The following is an 18,390-nucleotide window of genomic DNA, read 5'->3' as shown; positions in this document are numbered from 1 at the left end:
TATTAATTAAATTTTATTCAAAAAATATTTAATAGATCATGATTAATACAATGAAAAATGAACTACTCCTCATTACAATAATAATAATAATAACAATAAAGGATAAGTTTATATTGAGGTTAAGAAATCAAGAGTCCTTTCCAAAAACAAAGAGAAAATGGAAAAATGTTTGATAATAATAATAATAAGAATTAAAAATCGAAAACAATCAGAGGATGGTTGAAAACTGATACAAGAATTACTCACTTAATGTCTCTTCAGAATAAATGAAATATATTTAAAAATCAAATAATAACAAGTAGATTAAGGTAGGAATAGGTTAATAGACAACAAAGACAATAATAATAATTATGATACAAAATAAGAGACAAAAAGGCACCTGTGCCCTATCCTAAAATAGAGGGGTTTTCCCGCTCTTAAGTATAACTAAACAATAATGGGAATGGGTGAAAAAAATAATGGATCTATTGTACAGACTGTATAACAGCACGATACACAAGCACTTCAGTAAGTGGTTGCAAGTGTATCAGTCGAAACACTTCATATACACTATATAGTAATGAGAGAGACTCCCAATATCAGTAATAGTGATAGTCAGTGAATCTTAAGTGTTTAAAATAAAGTGTGTGTAAAATAGAAGATAAGAGAGAGAGATAAAATACTAAGAAAAATACCAACTCAAAACCAGAGAGAGAGAGAGAGAGAGTGTGAGTGAGGAAGAGAAAGAGGTTATATTACAGAAACCCTAACAAAAATAGCCAACAGGTAAAAGGATCAACAGCTTGGGAGGTGAGACATAAGAGGTGTACAACAGTTAGACTGGATGTGGTGTAGATTTACTGGTACGAGTGAGTGGGCGGTGACCAATAAAGCCGTCAGTGGTGTGCTGCCATTGCCAACAGGCTCGGCAAAAATATTTGAAGCATTGGAAATCTCGACAAAAATACGGACCCACGACACGACCACAGACAGAGCAGAGATTATCCTCAAGATAAGGATCAATCTGAACCTGCAAGATAAATCATAATTAAATAACATGGCAACAGGGGGCTGTAATCAAGTTACCTTTTTAGTGAAATTTGGTGTCTTAATTTCAACAAAACCAGCCTTGACAGCTTTCATATATCCTTGCTGGTTACCAAAAGTGACACGCCCACTCCCAATTGGATACTTGTACTTATCGGTGTCGATACCGGCATAGACCACACCCCCAAACAGCTCGTCGATTATATGAGCCAAGGAATCTAGAAAAAGGGAGAGAGAAAGAGAGAGAGAGAGAGAGAGAGAGAGAGAGAGAGAGAGAGAGAGAGAGAGAGAGAGAGAGAGAGAGAGAGAAAGAGAGAGAGAGAGAGAGAGAGAGAGAGAGAGAGAGAGAGAGAGAGAAGGTTAAGAGATAAAATTGGAGGATAAGAGATAAACATCACCTGGCACAATAACAATTGAACCAAAACACCACACACACACAAAAACACACACACATATGCTATTTCTTACCAGCATTGATAAGACCATGGAGTCCGCCTACAAATACAGTACGACTCGGATCAAGACGTGGAGATGGAGACCTTATAGAGTTACTGTCAGACAAAGCCCACGGGATAACTTGCACCTACAAATAACAAAAACACAATTACAATAATGCATACATTACCAGTAAATAATAACAATGTCCATTGGATATATAAGCACTGTAACTCACCTCTTTATTCCTGATTCTACGACTGGACACTTTGCAAAAATACTGCCCTGCGTTAGATGGATTCTGACCGCAAGTCATTAGTAAAGCCTTTACTGATTTCTCCATCTCGAAAGTCAAGTAAACATAACCTAAATGCATTGAAAAGACGTTAGTCTGGTTTGACTACATCTAAGTACACATGTATCAATAAGTTGACACGAAGGCTAGGCATGTTTACATACGGTTGCTATGACAATGAAAAGGGTAGACTTATCCTTTAGCTCCAGCACACATCAGGAGAGAGAGAAAACTGGCTTTTTGCCAGTAATGATGCATACATGTACTGGATTGTAGTACATTAATAATATTAATAGTAACACACAGCCTCCACTAGTATAGTACACACTATTAATAATAGTAACACACGCACAAACACACACTCATTCCTCTAAAATCCCAATTCCTTTAAATACTTTTTGACTTTATTACCACAAAATCCACTCATCATCTCTCTCCTTCAGTATTGTCTGTACATACACTAATGACAATACAAGTCACTACAATGCTCAGATGTTTATATCACTAAGAGTACAAAACATAAATACAAAAGAGAACACACAAACACTCCAGCTTTACCTTTAGGTGGGTGTCTGTTGTGTTTATTTTCTTTCCCTGGCCAATCAACAGAGAGGTTACCAAATGGTTGGAATAAAGCAAGCAACGTGGCCTCAGTAGTATCCCACGGCACACCACCCAGAAACACACGTGGGGAATACGTGGGATTCTTGTAACGCCTTGGAGGCAAGTGTCCACTCCATTTACAAACAGGACCTGGGAATTTAGAGGGAGGGGGAGAAAGTGGTAAGAGGATATGATGAAAGAGTGCCAGAGGAGAGAAAGAGGGAGGGATTGTTATCAAAGACAATAAAAGCTAAAGGCTAGAGCTAATCTGAGTCTCCTCCTATTGAGGTCAATGGATACCACCCAACCATTCTCAAATGTTCATTAACAACCACACATGCAGTAAAATACACCATCTACACAGAAAGGACACACAATACATTAAGCATACACAGAAAGAAGACACAAAAGAGCAGAAAGAAAATGACACATACACACACAGAGTTATTACATGTTTCTAACCACCAAAAAACATGTGACATGTACTGTACTCTGCAGTTAATTACTGTACAACTAACAACAAATTCAAAACTTACTGCCTCCAGCAGAAACGGATAAAATGGACGATTGGAGCGGCCTTGAGGAGTACGGAGAAGAAGGATAGGGAAGAGAACAGATTGGCTCAAAACTCCTCCCACCAGGACCGTTGCCGTAGTGATGAGTCGACTGATATATCCCAGGGAAGGAGGCACCCCAAGGGATCGGGGACTGGAAGGAAAGAGAGAGAGAGTCTTTGAGAAGAGGAGAAGGAGGGATGAGGTAATCCGGGGACAAGGGAGGGACATGGAACTCGTGCGAATCAGAGAACGGATTATCGCTGACAGACACAGGAGCTATAGTCAACTTATTCTAAGTGAAATAGAGAAGAGTAATTAATTATAAATACAACAACAATAATAATAAGGTTTACCAGCATGGAGGTAAGGTTAGAGGTTGAGACAATGGCATCATTTAAAGAAAGTGGAGAATTGCGTGAAGAAGGAGCACCCGGCGAGTCCAGTCCAGAATCTATGCTGGACTCACTGCTGCTGCTGTTTAGTATAGGGCACTCGACGAGTCCTATGGTCCATGGGGTTTGTCCCGTTTCTTGACCTATAAAGAAGACAATGTCGCCATTGTTACTAGAGGGAGAGATACACGCACCCTCTACAGGGGACGATGAAGAAGAGCTGCTGCTGTTGGACGAGTCAGACATTTTCTTTTCCTTGACGGGGTCTTGTTTTTCTTCCATTAACTAAAGAGAGAGAAGGAGATAGGGTTGTCATCACCCGCCATTAAGCACGTGTCTCTCTTTACCTGGCTGAACATTCCCTCTGTGTACGCCATTGTTATACACCGACCGTAGCACCTCTGTCACTTCTTCCTAGATCTCTTTAACTCTCTAAAATAGCCAACAAAGGTTCCTTAGCTACAAACAGATCCTTCTTTCTCCTCTCTCTTGAGGCTGAGCGCGTGGTACGGTATCACATGCGTTTTATAACTCGTGGACGAACAATATTAAGTGTGTAATGTGACACACGTGGTCTCTATACAACAATACTGACACCACTAACACATCTCTCCTTTATAGAGGGAGGGGATTGTCTCAATGGCGCTATTGTGTAGTGCTACAGCAACTGCATGTAGCTATTAATGGAAGGTACATGGGCAGTTCTTAAGGCCAATAGATATATCACCTAGTATTCTATTGATGCCTATTCATATTACAATAAGATATACACACATAGAGAGAAAAATACAAGTACAATAGCTAGTTCTTCAATAGTAGTAGTAGTCTTTCTTGATAATGGAGTAATGTACCTTGTTTTATTATCTACATTGGGAGAGAAAGAGAGAGAATATGTGTCAATGTTGCATAATGTATGTTTACATGTACGTGTGAGAGGGGGGAGAGAGGGGGAGAAAGAGGGGTAAGATACAGTACACGTGTAAATTGAAGGACAACATGTTTATCATGTAGAAATATTAAAGAGACTAAATACTATACAAACTACAGTAACACTTCCATTATAATTAGAAACCTAATAAAGAGACTGACACTGTGAGAGGTGAAAAGAGGTGGAGAAAGCGAGCAACACTTGATACTGTACAACATGATAATGCTGTCAATAATTAATGAGGGAACAACAATAACATTAAAATCAAGAGAAAATCACACAGAGACAACAGTTATATTACATTTAGGGATTGGCATTATAATCAATATACAAGTGAGACAGCTAATTGTGTGTAAGTGTGAATGATAATCATTCCAAGCAATGCCCCAATCAAATTAGAAGTATCAAGAGAAATAGAATATATTTGTAATTTATGAGCTTGATATAATGTGATAGGTATGATAGGAGAGAGAGAGGGGGGAGGAAGGGATGAAAGAGGGGAAGAGAGAGAGAGAGAGAGAGAGAGAGAGAGAGAGAGAGAGAGAGAGAGAGAGAGAGGAGGGACAGAGAAGGTATTAATGTCATTAACACCATAAAATAAGCAGTGTCATTAAATACAATTTATAATAATTACAATTATGTGCATGTCCACGATATCTTTCCATTTTATTGCATATGTAACTGAAAATTATAACGATATTAGCTTAAAACATGTACATAAACACACCTTGTCAAATTACTAGTTACAGGTAAATTCACTGAAACTCGGTGACACAAGCACAATAATAGTAATATCATAAGCAGTCATTGTGCAATGGACATACCTGTGCCAGACTATTGCATCATTGCATTAATTAGCATGCACAGGTATACACTCACACATAAAACATGTGAGCTCTTAATTGAAAGAGACATAGTACCAAGCAAAATTTATTTTCTCATTAGTGAAAGGGCTAGGGTATAAACTATAAAAAAGAGCATCCACTGTAATTTCAGTCATAGAGTCACTTTACTTCTGTTTATACTCTAAGGTCTCTGTCAGTTTTGCTAGTTTCATTATTATCAATTAAGAGTTTGTAGTCCAGATAAATTAGGCTGAGTATTTTAAAGGAAAGGAAACAAATATAGAGTTGTTTTGGAAGGCTTGGGCTAATGTATGGATATAAGCTAGGATTGTTATTATTTCTGAAGAAAAAGAGGAAAATCCACTTTACAACATAAACTAACACATGTAAAATTATAATGATGCAAATAATAATGATTTCTGAGATTCAATTAACATCATACATGTTTGAATAATCACTATACATTATAGTATATTAGGCCCTTGGGTGAATTAAATCAATTCAAAGTATAAGTAGTATATGCATGCAGCCTATGCAGCAGTGCTTGGCAATTGGAATAAGTTTCAATAATAAAATACTGCCAGAAAATAACAAGCAAGAGATAATGAAATTAATTAACAATAATTAGCAAAATTTAATTAAAGCTTCATTAATATTCATGACTCCGCCCATCCAACTAAAGTCACATTTTAATATTCAAAAATTTCACCTATGTGTATTACTAATGATGAGTTGTGTATTCTTCTGGATGGCGTGGCTTGTAGTAAAACTCTTCCCAAGCTGACAGAACTAGGAATGCTACAAACCCAATACCCAAGCCAGGGAACATCCGTCTCATATTGGCGCCCTTAGTTATATCAGGAGCGTATCTATAGACATTATTAATACATAAAAAGTGTGGAGCTGCTCACCGCCATGCCTCAAATCTAGCCCAGGGATCTCTCCGGCCAGTTCTTTGAAGATTTCTACCTGACATTCTAATTAACGCCCAAACACTAAGAGCCACGCCTAAATAGACACGCCCAGACCTCTTAAAATTATTTTCTATTATTAAAAATTAATATTAATTAATAGTGGACAATTACCACACACCCACGCTTTAGTTATAGAAAAAAAATCAAATACAAAAATAACAAAATTAATAATAACAATTCACACCCACACATTAAGTAGATTTGTTGCTAATTTCTTTCTCCAAACCAGTGATTATCTTGACATCTACGGCCCCATTCAATGAGGCATATCCAACAAAAATTGAAACGACATTTACTACAAGTCATATGCATGCAGCCACCTGAAAGAGAGAGAGGAAAGAAGAAGAGGAAAGACAAGAGACAGTAAAGTGAAACGGCAGCCAAAAAGGAGGTGAAATTAGGTAAGATTAGGAACATTTTTGGAATTTGGAGCAAAAATTAAAAAACCATAAAAAATCTAAATTTGATCGGAATAAACTCAAAGTTGATGCACAACATAAGGAAATGTATATGCATCAGAATAATGGTGAATTCACTTGTGATTTTTTTCTTAAAATACCCAGTACTATAGTACAGGGTTTTGGTTAAATTTTTAAGCAACTTGGCAACCCACAAACAAAAAACAGTATGAGCACTATGCCAATTTCTGTGGTAAGCCCTGAAGGGAGGGAGAAAGTTGAAGAAAAGGCAGAGAATTATTAATTATTTGTATAAAATGAAGCTATAGAAAATTTAGCAGTGACTTTACATGTAAATTGGAAAATTGGAAATTTATAATAAAACGGCCAATACAATAAACTGTCAAATGCCAATGATAAGTTTGCAACAATTGGCAATAGCACATGACACATACTGTACATGTAGGTGTAGTAAAACTATAAAATGGTGCTGTGTTTATTGGCATCATGACAGGCAAGATCATGGATCGGAATCAGCTAGAAGTTGATATGCAACATAAGAACATGTACATGTACATATGTATGTTTAATATGCATGAGAAAAATTATAAAATAAGACTTTGAAAATTTCTAAAAATCCAATTTTGATCAGAATCAACTCAAGACTTTACAAAACACAAAGAATATGAATAATTATGTGCATGAGAACAGTGTGGATGAGCTAATGATTATTATGATGATATCAAAAATGGATTAAAAACTTATGATCAATAATGTATATGGATAGTACACTAAAATAATAATTAAGATTAAACCAAAATTAGCTAAATTTCTATTGGGGAAATTTTGTCCCATAACAGCCAATCAACATTATTGACATTTGTCAATAATTAATATCAACTCTTTATATTTACCATTCTTTTCAATATTAACATGACATCGTGGGCATGGTTTAATACTGGCATTAGAGCGTATGAAGGCGTCACTCGCCTCATCCCATCTTGACCTCCTCAATCTCTCACCATCTATTTGCTGCCCCTAACAATCGATACATTTATCAATATTTATATTATTAAGAATGCCGTATAGCTACAAATTGTTGCCGGTCAAAAGTTTTGTCAAATTTTTTTTAGATATTATTGCTTGACAAAATTTTTGTTCCATGTGGGTAGTATTGTAGGCAGATTAATAACAAAAATTAATTTTAACAAGAAGTTAGAATTTTGACAAAATTTTAGACTGGTGAAAATTGGGAGATATACCGTAATCAATAATTAAAATCAATAATCAATAATTATGATATAATTATTAAATATATTAATCATCAATGATAATATTAATCAGCTACATGTACATGTACAGCCGTTATAGTACATGTACATGTACACTTACTGTTCCAGCCAGTGCTTGTATGGGCGGGGCAGCATCACAGTTACCACGATGATAAGGATTCTTACAATTACGACAGAAAGTATGCTACACAAAAAATCCTCAGTAATATTTATAACAATTAAAAAGAATTGACTAACTCTGCAGGTTGGACAGGTTACTCTATTTCCAGGGTCTTCAGGTAGCATACCCATACCACACCCAACCTGAGGACACAACACTCCTCCCATCTGTAACAGGCACTCCTCCGTACCAAACCGTTGATACCTTTCGTACTAAAAATACCGTATAGCTTGAAATTTTTGTGGGTCGATATTTTCGTGGTTTGCTCCTAGTGGGGCAATTCGTGGTATAATTTTCGTGGTATAATTTTCGTGGTTGATAGTTTACATAGCCTGTAAGGGGATGGCACTTCAATGATTTTGTGGGTTTAATTTTCGTGGGCAGCCCATAACCACGAAAACCACGAAATTTACATTTCACGAAAATTTCAAGCTATATGGTAATAAAAAGCAAAGTTAAATTGTTACATGTAGTACATGTATTTTAGCCATTAATTAAGCCTAGGACACAATTAATCATTACTGTGTTATAGTAATTCAAAAATTATTTGTTCGCTATTAGAGTGGTGCATTAAGGGGTAGGTACCAAAAATCAAGTCTCACTCCCTTTAAGTTAAATGTCTCACTTTAAATGTATAAATGCATGTACTTCTAAAAATTATTTTCAAAATCATACAATGCATGGTGCTTCATTCATGATCTGCCTTTAGTAGTGTAACTTTCTTTAACAGAAACTTTCTTTAACTTTAACAGCATTAACATATAATACACAGATTGTTACCAGATCTATTGTGTCCTAGGCTTAGTAACAACAATAGTAACTACATTTACCAGTTCATCTCCTAATAGTCTAAAGTGATGTATTTCAGTAATAAAAGAATCAGGACACCTATCTGAGAAAGAGAGAAAAGGAATGTAGTCTATTTTAATATGTATAATTAATAATAAGTAACAATAATGTTATAATGTGTATTAAATTTTGGTCTTAATAAATAAGAACAACAAATAACAATACCATAAGGTTGGTAATTTTTGTGGGGTATTAATTTTCATTAATTTCGTGGTGCCACAAAGTTTTAACCCACATGAAAAACTAATTAATGGGGTCATGCAGAGCTCTAACTACTACTTCGAAGCCAGTGGAGGATCCAGAGTCTTTGTCTAATACTCCATATTCCACTATAACTTCTATAAGCCATGTATTGGAAGCTAGTGCTGTAGATCCAAGTGAAAAGAAGAGTGATAACTGCAAGCCACCAATATTTGTACCCACAAATATTAGCTCTTCTAAGGAAATTTTGGAAAAAATGCAAAATATTGGACCCTTGAAAATTATCAACCATACGGTATAATAAGAATAATAACCAATAACAAAACAAGAGCAGACAATTAATAGATAACAAAACAAAGTGACACATTACTTGGACACTGTATGCTATAGCCAGACTGAGCATTCTCAATAAACCTCCGCTCAGTTAGAGCTAGTCTTGCAAAGTCTTTAAAGCAGTCCAAACAGAGGCAGTGACCATCTTTACCATCACAAGTAAACACGACCATTATATCCCTATAATCAATATAAAAATAATATTAATTATTTGCTCCTAATACCGTAGGTTGGGATATATTCGTGGCTGCTTATTTTCGCGATAATAAAAACTAATAAAAAGGTTCAATTAAATACCATGGAAACCGATTGATTGTTGCTATGACAATAAGACCACGTGTTTATACAATTACATACAGTGTTCAGCAGCTAATTATCTATTCTTTAGCAGCTTTACTGGGAGCCATCCAGTTCTCCGTCCACTATCTTCTTGTATGGGCCACTACCTTCGAGCTCTTTGCTGCAAATCCTTGCCGCTCCACTTGCCGCTGGTGATAATTAACCACGCCCCAAGTCAATAAATGGGTGGAGAGTCCCAAGAATGGGCCAAGATACGGCGAAGCAGAGTGAAGAGAGTAGCTCTGGTTGAAACAGCTCCAAAGAGACCAAGGATTAGTAACAGCAAGAAGAACAACAACCCAAGAACACTGCAACAGAGTCCTTTGCTATTAATATCGCGGATTTTTCAATTAAAATTGCATCTAGTAACCATGGTAATTGCTGAGTGCGGGAAAAAATCGCGAAAATAAGCAGCCGCGAATTTATCCCGACCTACGGTACTAATCATTCAGTTCCCTCAGAATATTGCCTTTTGCATGTTTACTTGTACATGTCTATTGCTGCACAAAAATGGCAATTTGTACCATACATGTACATGCATACTTTTGGTTGCAATATATTTTGCAAAACAAACACATGAAAAATGAAAAGAAAACTGTCATATTGAAAACAAACCTTGTCTAAAATTTCCTTGCACTACATTTTGTGCATTCAGAATTTCCCACAAAGCTGTAAATGGCTTTTGGAGCAACTTTAAAAATTGTAAAAAAATAATTCAATTTTGGTCGGAATCAACTCAAACTTGGCACACAATCTAAAAGTGTAAATTGTGTATCAGAAAAAATTATAAAATGGCTCGTAATCTTAATTAAATTTGGTTTTAGTCTGATTTTTTAGTAATTTTAAAAATTTGTAAAAAATTAATTTTGATCAGAATCAGCTCAAACTTGCTACGCAGCATAATAAAATGGAAATAAATCAAAAAAATTATAAAAATGAAAAACTCTCTCCTAGTCATTTTTGGCCAAAGTCTCTGTACTATACAGTACAGTACAGGGACTTTGACCCAATTTTTGAGCAACTTTAAAAATTTGTAAAAAATCGATTGCAAGTTTTGCAACTACATGTAGCTCAAACTTTTTACACATGTACATGTACATGTAAGTACATGTACATGTACTCTATGTGTATAAAAAATTATAGAAATGCAGAATCGTCTATTGTTCAATGTTGAAAAAATTTGGTCCAAATTTTAATTAACTTAAAAAATTAGTAAAAAATTAATATTGATTGGAATTAGCTTAAAGTTTTTACATACAATAAAACATGCACATGTATATGCATCAGGAAAAATTATAAAAATGAAAAATTCTCTCTTAGTCACTTTTAAAAGACCCTGTATTATAGTACAGAGATTTGGCCCCTTTTTTAGTATCTTTAAAATAAATAATTTTGATTGGAATCAACTTGGTTTCCACACAACATAAGAACATGTATATGTATCAGAAAAAATGAAGAATTCTTTCTTAGTCAATTGTGGCCAAAGTCCCTGTACAAGGACTTTGGCACGATTTTTGATTAACTTCAAAAACCTTTAAAAATTTAACGACTTAGAATTACATGTACATGTACATGTATATGTAGCTCAAATTTTCTACGTAACATAAGAACACATATAATGTATATGTATCAGGAACATGTACATGAGTATCAAGAGTACTCTTGATGTGTGCGCATTAAAAAATTATAAAAAATTTCTAGCAATTATATTTTCAGGCTTAAAACATTCAAATAACTACTCTTTCTCTCTCTCTCTTATTGTTTTCTATTCTCATTTATTCTCAAACTTCTCTTTCCAAGCACTTACTTTTCATCAGCACACAAAGGACATTCAATGTCTACTGTGTTAGTTCTAATCATATGCAGAGCAACACATTCATCATCTCTCACTCCAGCTGCCCCACTAGTATGACCAGCACATTTAAAATAAAACTCCTAATAATAATAATAAAGGTTGTGTAAAAACTTTCAAGTGATTATAACTTCAACTAACAGCAAATTTATCTCCTCCACATTTATCATTATAACACCTCCCCCTTAGCTTTTGTTTTTCTAATACATCAGACCAACCTTGGGGCTCCTAAAATAATATTAAACAATATAGTTATATCAATAAACATCATTACCGTTGTCAATGTGAATCTATCGTCTTTACAAGAGGCACAACGCACACGTAACTTCCCTGGCTTCATTTCCTTACACACAGACTTGCAATAAACATAAAATCTATTATTGGCAGCTGATGGACTAGAGGGAGGATCTTCAATATCATCAGTAGCTATTTTGCCCAGTTTATCTTCAACAGCTTTTACACTTATATCAGGAACTGCTTCAACTTTGACTCCTCCTCTTATACAAAACAGTGTACTGTGGCTCTGTACACCTAATGCCTAAAAAACAATAGTATTTATAATACATGTACGTACATGTAGCAATACATGTACAATGTATACATAATAACAGTAACACGGTTTAGAAGCTTGAGCCTTTTTATCTGTTGCCTCAACTTTTCTCTTTATGTCACATATTGTATAGTAGTTTTTTCTGAGTGACCTAACTTTTGTTCATTTTTCCAAGCTCAGTAGAAATAATAAAGACACAAAATTACGACAATTCTTTTCACACAATCAAAATTTAAAAAAATCTTACCCACAAAAGACAAGAATTTGGCCCAAAAGCTGAAACCCACATGGTACAAGTTGATAAATGCATTTGGAATTTTAAGCCAGAATTATGGGCTATGTGAATGACACTGTATAATGGGAAAATTTGGCAGCACTTAACATTGGCAATTCTATATGATTGCAATGCGTTTGCTTTTTTAATATTCGTGAATTAGTAGCCATGAATCATTGAGCATGCTCAGAATAAAGAAAAATGGTGGATTTTATCATTGATCTGCCGGCTGCCAACTAAAACTCAGCAAATTTTCCCCTGCTACATGGGCATTGCTTAGGGATGCATCAGTACCCATTACTGAACAATAGCACCCACTAACTGAGTATCTGTCTACAAAATAAGACTAGACTCATCATGCTAGAGTAGTCTGCACTCATGCAATACTAGGCACCCACAACTTCCTGATACTAGAGATGCCCCTGAATAAATATCTAATCTTTGTTATTGTTTACAAGTCTTGCATCTCTCTTTTTACACTTTTAAGGTAATTAAACGTGAGAGAAAGGCGTAGCTTATTACCTGAAGCGTGTCCGCATCACTGAGTTGTCTACCAGCGAATACCAGTTGGTACGAGTTCAATGGCACACCGGTCTTTTCCGAAAAGCTTCTCTTTATATCGCTAACTGATGTGCTAGCACGTACTGGTATTATTTGAGTCCTCCCAGCGGAATCTCGCACACTGACATCAAAGAGTACAGCCTGACGTGCAGCCATTTTAAAAATAGCCACACCTCTAACCATGCCCAGGTATAGGTTTTTTTAACTAGATTCTCACGTGTGTACACGTGGGCAGGTTCTATTCCGGTTTCTGGTCTGGAGGCTAAAAGCTGAAGCAAAAGAGAAAGCAGATCAAGTAAGCTTGTTTCATTAACTTCAATTTTGGAAGTATTTTTTATATCAAATTAACAAATAATCTAGCATAATTAATATTTATAAAATTACACTCATTATTACTCATATCCATGTAGGGGTGTCCCAATTATGCTAATTTTTTTACCTATAATTCTATTCAGAAATTCTCAAAAATTTGCCTATTATTATTTTTATTCTGCCCTATTATTCTCACTTTATTCTTTATAATCATGAGCTAACTACAATAAAAATGAATATTAGTAAATCTGAGAAGCTATTTAAAGTATCACTATCAGCAGAGACTGCAAAATATATGTCTCTATATCAATCTCAGAACCTGAACTTTGTTCAAAAATTAAGGTACAACTAGCTCAGGCATGAAAAAATTCAAAAATTGTGCATTTGCTGCTCTTTAATTAGAGTTTGGCTACTGATCCACCTATTAGGCCAGCATTATTCTGGAATTGAAGTGCTACCTACAGGGGCGTATCTAGGAACTGAGGAAGGGGGGTGTTGAGGGCGCGCGATGCGCGCCACGATTTTGGCCACACCCACTTTTACGGCGGTAAAACGGCCTATTCCTGCATTTTCGTCAATTATGGGTGGGGCCAAGATCCTTTCAAGCATACTGCCATGTTACTGGTACTTCTGATTGCTCCTTAAAGCATTGGAAACTGCTGAAGTCATGATCAGGGGGCTAGATAACTTTGTTAAGAGGCTTGGTAGTGATGCAAAAGTCCAGGACTTCAGTAATATTTTTCTGAGCCCAGCCATGAGGGGGGGGCTCAAGCACCATTCAGCCCCATGCTAGAAACACCCCTGACCTATTATTCCCAAAATTATTCCAGAATAATCGGGACACCCCAATATCCATGCACAATTAATAATTTTTCAGCACCCTTTGCCATAGATGTCAGGTGACACCCACCGTTACATCATTTTCCCTACCTATTGATATACGACTGATACAAATAAATTTTCTTATAGAGCTGTTGCACAGAAGTAATCAACGGGAGGGTGTGGCTAAAATTGAGCTAAATTGTCCGCCATGTTGGGTGGCAAGAAGGCCAAGAATGAATGGGGGAATGGAGAAAAAAATTTAAATAAATTCTGCTGACATTCCAGGCTAATGCAAGGTAGGAGATGAAGATATTGAGTAAAGAAGTCTCTATAATATTCTGCAGCGAAGTATGATATCTCTTTGATGAAAAATCGTATTGTTTCCATTCCCCCATTCGTTGTGTGCACATTCTTGCCACTCAAGATGGCCGACAGGAAGCTCTGCCTACCCCGTTGATTACATCTGTGCAACAGGTTTATTCTGTGTATCAAATTTGACCTTACCACCTTTAAAAGATTGCTACTAAGTTGCTACAACCTTGCGAGGTTGTGACGACCTTGGAATTTCTGTATGAGATAAGCATGCAGTGACTGTTCCAGCATGAGTTTTATAGTTAGCTAAAGCCAATTCAAATGTTATACATTAATCTAAAAATTTTACATATCATTGGCATATCATTACATACATGCTAGTCTTAGACTGACAAGGCCACAATGTACACATATTTATATAAGCACCTTCCACTACTTACAGTATATTATCATTGACATTCTTAATGTTATTTATTATACCTGCTAAGATCAAATTACATAAAATTACTCCAAGTTATGATATTCATCAGCATATCAGTCCACATACCACACAAAGCAAGTATGCAACCCCACCCAAAAAGTTTATTTGACTAAACTGCTTCACTATGAAGCTTTGGTCAATTACAGTTCTCTTGTTACTGATTTTTCTTGCAGTAATATCATTAGGATTTGCTTATACTGATGGAAGCATTCGATTAGTTGGAGGAACAAGTAATCTAGAAGGACGTGTTGAAGTATGTAGTGGTGGATCATGGGGTACTGTCTGTGATGATTTCTGGGGCATCAGTGATGCAACTGTTGTCTGTAGACAGCTTGGATATGAACCAAGTAAATCATTATGCAGCTTTAAAAACACAATCTATGATAATAATAGGCAGGAGCCTGTTATGTAGGGTTGTGGTTAGTTTTTTAAGATGGTGGCCATTAGTTTTATTATGATTTTCAAACCCTTATAACTCTTTTACCTTACATTGTACAGCCTTATAAATAGCTTATATGAGCTCTCCTTCACTGAGTGATTCTCCTGGTACTTTTAAAATGAACTGTAATGTAGCGGGAGCATAACTGAACATTAACATAGGTCAGTAGGGCATTGGTACACGGTGTGGCTAAAAGTGGGAGTGGTCAGAAAGTAGTCTCGCAGGGCCAGACTCAATTTTTAGAATGGAGTCTGGTTTCATGCCTAACATCAACTCGTACTTGTCTGGCAGAATTTGGTCGACCTAATCAGATCACTGTTACCATGGTTACATTAGAATCCGCCCACGCAGGCAAGCCTATTATCAAGAATTGAACTAACTGAGCTATTATACTGTCTTTCTATGACTACAACTGCCAACTGGATTGCCTTTATCTGCTCTGATGGTTAGACTATTAGGCAAGTAAAGAAATGCTTCTAGAAATAATGTGCTTGGATCCGAGATGAATTCAGCCGCCATGATTGTTCCAACTTCAGTACTGCCGAAAAAAGCCAAAAATGAGAAGTACTTTACTGCTTTATTTTTCTTGATGTCAGGAAGCAAGTATGAAGTATAAAATAAGTAAACAAGCAAGTATAAAATCAGTATAAAAAGATAAATTCACTTATTGTGGTGCGTGGGCGTGTTTATAGATATTAACATTCTTTGCCCACACAAATCAAAACATTGAAAACATGAGTTGATATTAGGCATGGCACCAGACTCTTATTCGGTAAATTAGAGTCTGGCTAGTGAGACTAGTCAGAAAGTAGGTGTGAGCATGACCACACTCACATGCCATGCTCTTGAATGAGGTTATCTATGCCTGTTAAGACTTTTAATGTTTCAGCATTAATTTTTGTGAAAAAATCCAGTTAGAAAAAGCCCTGAACTACTCATTGAAGAGTCACCCTGCCATTCTTGTGTTTAAGGGGAGAGAATTTCAGTACCTGAAAGATCTCTTTTAATATAGAGTATGGCTAGGTGATTTAACTTTTCTTATAGCTTACACTGATGATTGATAATGAAGCTACTATATGAATGAGGAAGATATGCTAGCTTTGGGTCATCACTGTAGATTATATCTCCCTGAAGTGGCTGACTGCCTTAGTGTAATTGAGCCATGCAGCTAGTGGCAGCTTAAGCCGGATTTACAATATGACGCTAGTCCTGAGGTTACGTTGAGGCAGAAGTTGAATCTGGTTCAACTCCAGCGTGAAGCATGCGTGAAAAGGTCAAATTGCCTACGCTTTTGATTAAAAATTGACATTACGTTGGCCTAGCGTCATATTGTAAATCCGGCTTTATTCTCTACTTTGTTGAGCAATTTTGTCAAATTACTTAAAACTACTAAATAACTATCAGTTAACTGCTAATTATGATGATGTCATGATTGCCATCTTCCGGTAAGAAGTAGGGCATTACTCCTATGGCCTGCCCCTGCAGCTGCATATGCTGGAGAATAGTCCCAAATTCAACTTTCTGCAAAATTCTTCAAAATTTTTTGTCTTCTTTCATCTTCTTCTAACATGGGAATCTTTTAAGCCAGGAAAGCGCTCAAGTTGGCTCTTTCATCATTCCTTTGTGCTTGGGTTAAGGACTGGAAAGGTGGTTTTAGAAAAGAAGCAAAGACAGAGAACAAAACAGAAGACAAAATTTAGTTGCAGACATCGCATGGGCTTGTGGTTTGATGCCATCATTATTATAGACTATGTATTATCTATGATGCCATTTTAATTTATGCACACATGATCAGCATAAAATAATTACTGGTGACCTAACCACAGAATCATAACAGATGTAATTTCAATTTGTTCATTTAAGAGAAAAGAATGAAAATAAGTAAATAAAAAGACATTATAATGGAAAAATAGTAGGATTAAATTGGAAAAAGTAAAGAAACAAGACGGTACTTGCAAACTGGTGTGGTAAAAAATCCTACACCACTTCATGAAGAATATAATCCACAAAGCGTCGGTTGTAATAATCCCAGCACACAGAATACTATATTATGATAACAGTATAAAGCAGGCTTCTTGCAGTAGTATAGGATTTTTTAACACACCAGTTTGCAAGTACCCTTGTAAAGAAACTTTTCCACAATTCAATCCTATACTGTACTTTTTCATTTTAAAAGTCTTTTTATTTATAATAATTAAACAGTATCTGCCCTGGGGAGTGCCTATTTTGGACAAGGAAATGGATCAATTGTGTTGGACGATGTCCAGTGTGTTGGAAGTGAATCTTACCTTACAAACTGCACACACACCATAAATCACAACTGTACTCATTCTGAAGATGCAGGAGTCAGATGTGCCTGTAAGTTTTTAGGCATTTATACTTTAAATTATTATGCTACTTAATTTCTTTATAATTAGTATGTACTACTGGATCAATCCGTCTTGTTAACGGTTCACACGATTGGGAAGGAAGAGTGGAAGTTTGTCATAGTGGATCATGGGGCACTGTCTGTGCTGATTACTGGGGCTACCTTGATGCAGCAGTAGTGTGTAGACAACTAGGCTGGGGAACAAGTGAGTTGATTACTTTTGACAATGAATGATATATTATTGTGACAGGTGGAACTTATCGATCAAGTGCCTACTTTGGTCAGGGTACTGGTAGTATCCTCCTAAGTGATGTTCAGTGCACAGGAACAGAACAGTTTTTGACAAACTGCACACACTTGAGTAATCGTAACTGTAGACACTCTGAGGACGCCGGAGTAACTTGTCACGGTTAGTTTGTAGAATAAATTTGTGCTGTTAATAGATGTATTTATTGCTTCAGTTTGTAGTTCTGGTGCTCTGCGTCTTGTTGGTGGATCAAACTCTAGTGAGGGAAGAGTGGAACTGTGTCTAAATGGAAGGTGGGGTACAGTGTGTGATGACTCCTGGGACAACACTGATGCTGGAGTTGTATGTAGACAGCTTGGTCTAGGAACAAGTGAGTTAGCTAATATGATGTGTTGCGAGTAGTTTTCTGTGATTGATTTTAGCCGGGACAGCTCACAGCAGTGCATACTTTGGTCTGGGAATTGGATCAATATTATTGGATGATGTTGCTTGTGATGGAACTGAACAATTTCTTGCAAACTGCACACACACCTCAAATCACAACT

At 36.2% G+C, this 18,390-nt stretch overlaps 3 protein-coding genes across 3 annotated transcripts in view; 1 reads left to right on the top strand and 2 right to left on the bottom strand.

Annotated features, from left to right (window-relative positions):
- Nucleotides 1–2: 2 nt before the first annotated feature.
- On the bottom strand, nucleotides 3–3,854 carry LOC100634657 (cytoplasmic polyadenylation element-binding protein 1-like). Its single transcript, XM_003388649.3, has 9 exons — nucleotides 3,656–3,854; nucleotides 3,503–3,593; nucleotides 3,270–3,451; nucleotides 2,896–3,208; nucleotides 2,315–2,509; nucleotides 1,700–1,827; nucleotides 1,495–1,609; nucleotides 1,066–1,244; nucleotides 3–1,009 (listed from the first exon to the last, which is right to left on the bottom strand). The coding sequence occupies exons 1-9, from the start codon at nucleotides 3,683–3,685 to the stop codon at nucleotides 815–817; spliced, it is 1,428 nt and encodes a 475-aa protein (XP_003388697.1). The 5' UTR covers nucleotides 3,686–3,854; the 3' UTR covers nucleotides 3–814.
- Nucleotides 3,855–4,005: 151 nt separating this feature from the next.
- LOC100634532 (E3 ubiquitin-protein ligase parkin-like) lies at nucleotides 4,006–13,067 on the bottom strand. Its single transcript, XM_020000032.1, has 12 exons — nucleotides 12,826–13,067; nucleotides 11,754–12,017; nucleotides 11,621–11,707; nucleotides 11,435–11,562; nucleotides 9,326–9,468; nucleotides 8,736–8,797; nucleotides 7,983–8,117; nucleotides 7,846–7,929; nucleotides 7,368–7,491; nucleotides 5,993–6,375; nucleotides 5,791–5,950; nucleotides 4,006–4,172 (listed from the first exon to the last, which is right to left on the bottom strand). The coding sequence occupies exons 1-10, from the start codon at nucleotides 13,045–13,047 to the stop codon at nucleotides 6,263–6,265; spliced, it is 1,362 nt and encodes a 453-aa protein (XP_019855591.1). The 5' UTR covers nucleotides 13,048–13,067; the 3' UTR covers nucleotides 4,006–4,172; nucleotides 5,791–5,950; nucleotides 5,993–6,262.
- A 1,817-nt stretch (nucleotides 13,068–14,884) lies between these two features.
- Nucleotides 14,885–18,390, top strand: part of LOC109584331 (deleted in malignant brain tumors 1 protein-like) — a 6,029-nt gene continuing 2,523 nt past the window's right edge. Inside the window, exons 1-6 of the mRNA XM_020000028.1 lie at nucleotides 14,885–15,138; nucleotides 17,433–17,588; nucleotides 17,648–17,803; nucleotides 17,849–18,007; nucleotides 18,060–18,215; nucleotides 18,268–18,378. Coding sequence (XP_019855587.1) covers nucleotides 14,916–15,138; nucleotides 17,433–17,588; nucleotides 17,648–17,803; nucleotides 17,849–18,007; nucleotides 18,060–18,215; nucleotides 18,268–18,378 — 961 coding nt within the window. The 5' untranslated portion in view covers nucleotides 14,885–14,915. The remainder of the gene's footprint in view (nucleotides 15,139–17,432; nucleotides 17,589–17,647; nucleotides 17,804–17,848; nucleotides 18,008–18,059; nucleotides 18,216–18,267; nucleotides 18,379–18,390) is intronic.

The sequence above is a fragment of the Amphimedon queenslandica genome, unplaced genomic scaffold (assembly GCF_000090795.2).
Source record: "Amphimedon queenslandica unplaced genomic scaffold, v1.1 AMPQUscaffold_13219, whole genome shotgun sequence".
Lineage (NCBI taxonomy): Eukaryota > Metazoa > Porifera > Demospongiae > Haplosclerida > Niphatidae > Amphimedon > Amphimedon queenslandica.
This window is presented reverse-complemented; position numbering and strand designations above follow the sequence as displayed.

Coding starts and splice junctions, on each gene's coding strand:
- LOC100634657 (XM_003388649.3), bottom strand. CDS start 3,685: ATGGCGTACACAGAGGGAATGTTCAGCCAG. Junction 3,594..3,655: donor CAGAGGGAATGTTCAGCCAG/GTAAAGAGAGAC, acceptor CTCTCTCTTTAG/TTAATGGAAGAAAAACAAGA. Junction 3,209..3,269: donor CTAACCTTACCTCCATGCTG/GTAAACCTTATT, acceptor TATTTCACTTAG/AATAAGTTGACTATAGCTCC.
- LOC100634532 (XM_020000032.1), bottom strand. CDS start 13,047: ATGGTTAGAGGTGTGGCTATTTTTAAAATGGCTGCACGTCAGGCTGTA. Junction 7,930..7,982: donor TAACCTGTCCAACCTGCAGA/GTTAGTCAATTC, acceptor TTTTTTGTGTAG/CATACTTTCTGTCGTAATTG. Junction 6,376..7,367: donor TGTTAATATTGAAAAGAATG/GTAAATATAAAG, acceptor TCTCTCTTTCAG/GTGGCTGCATGCATATGACT.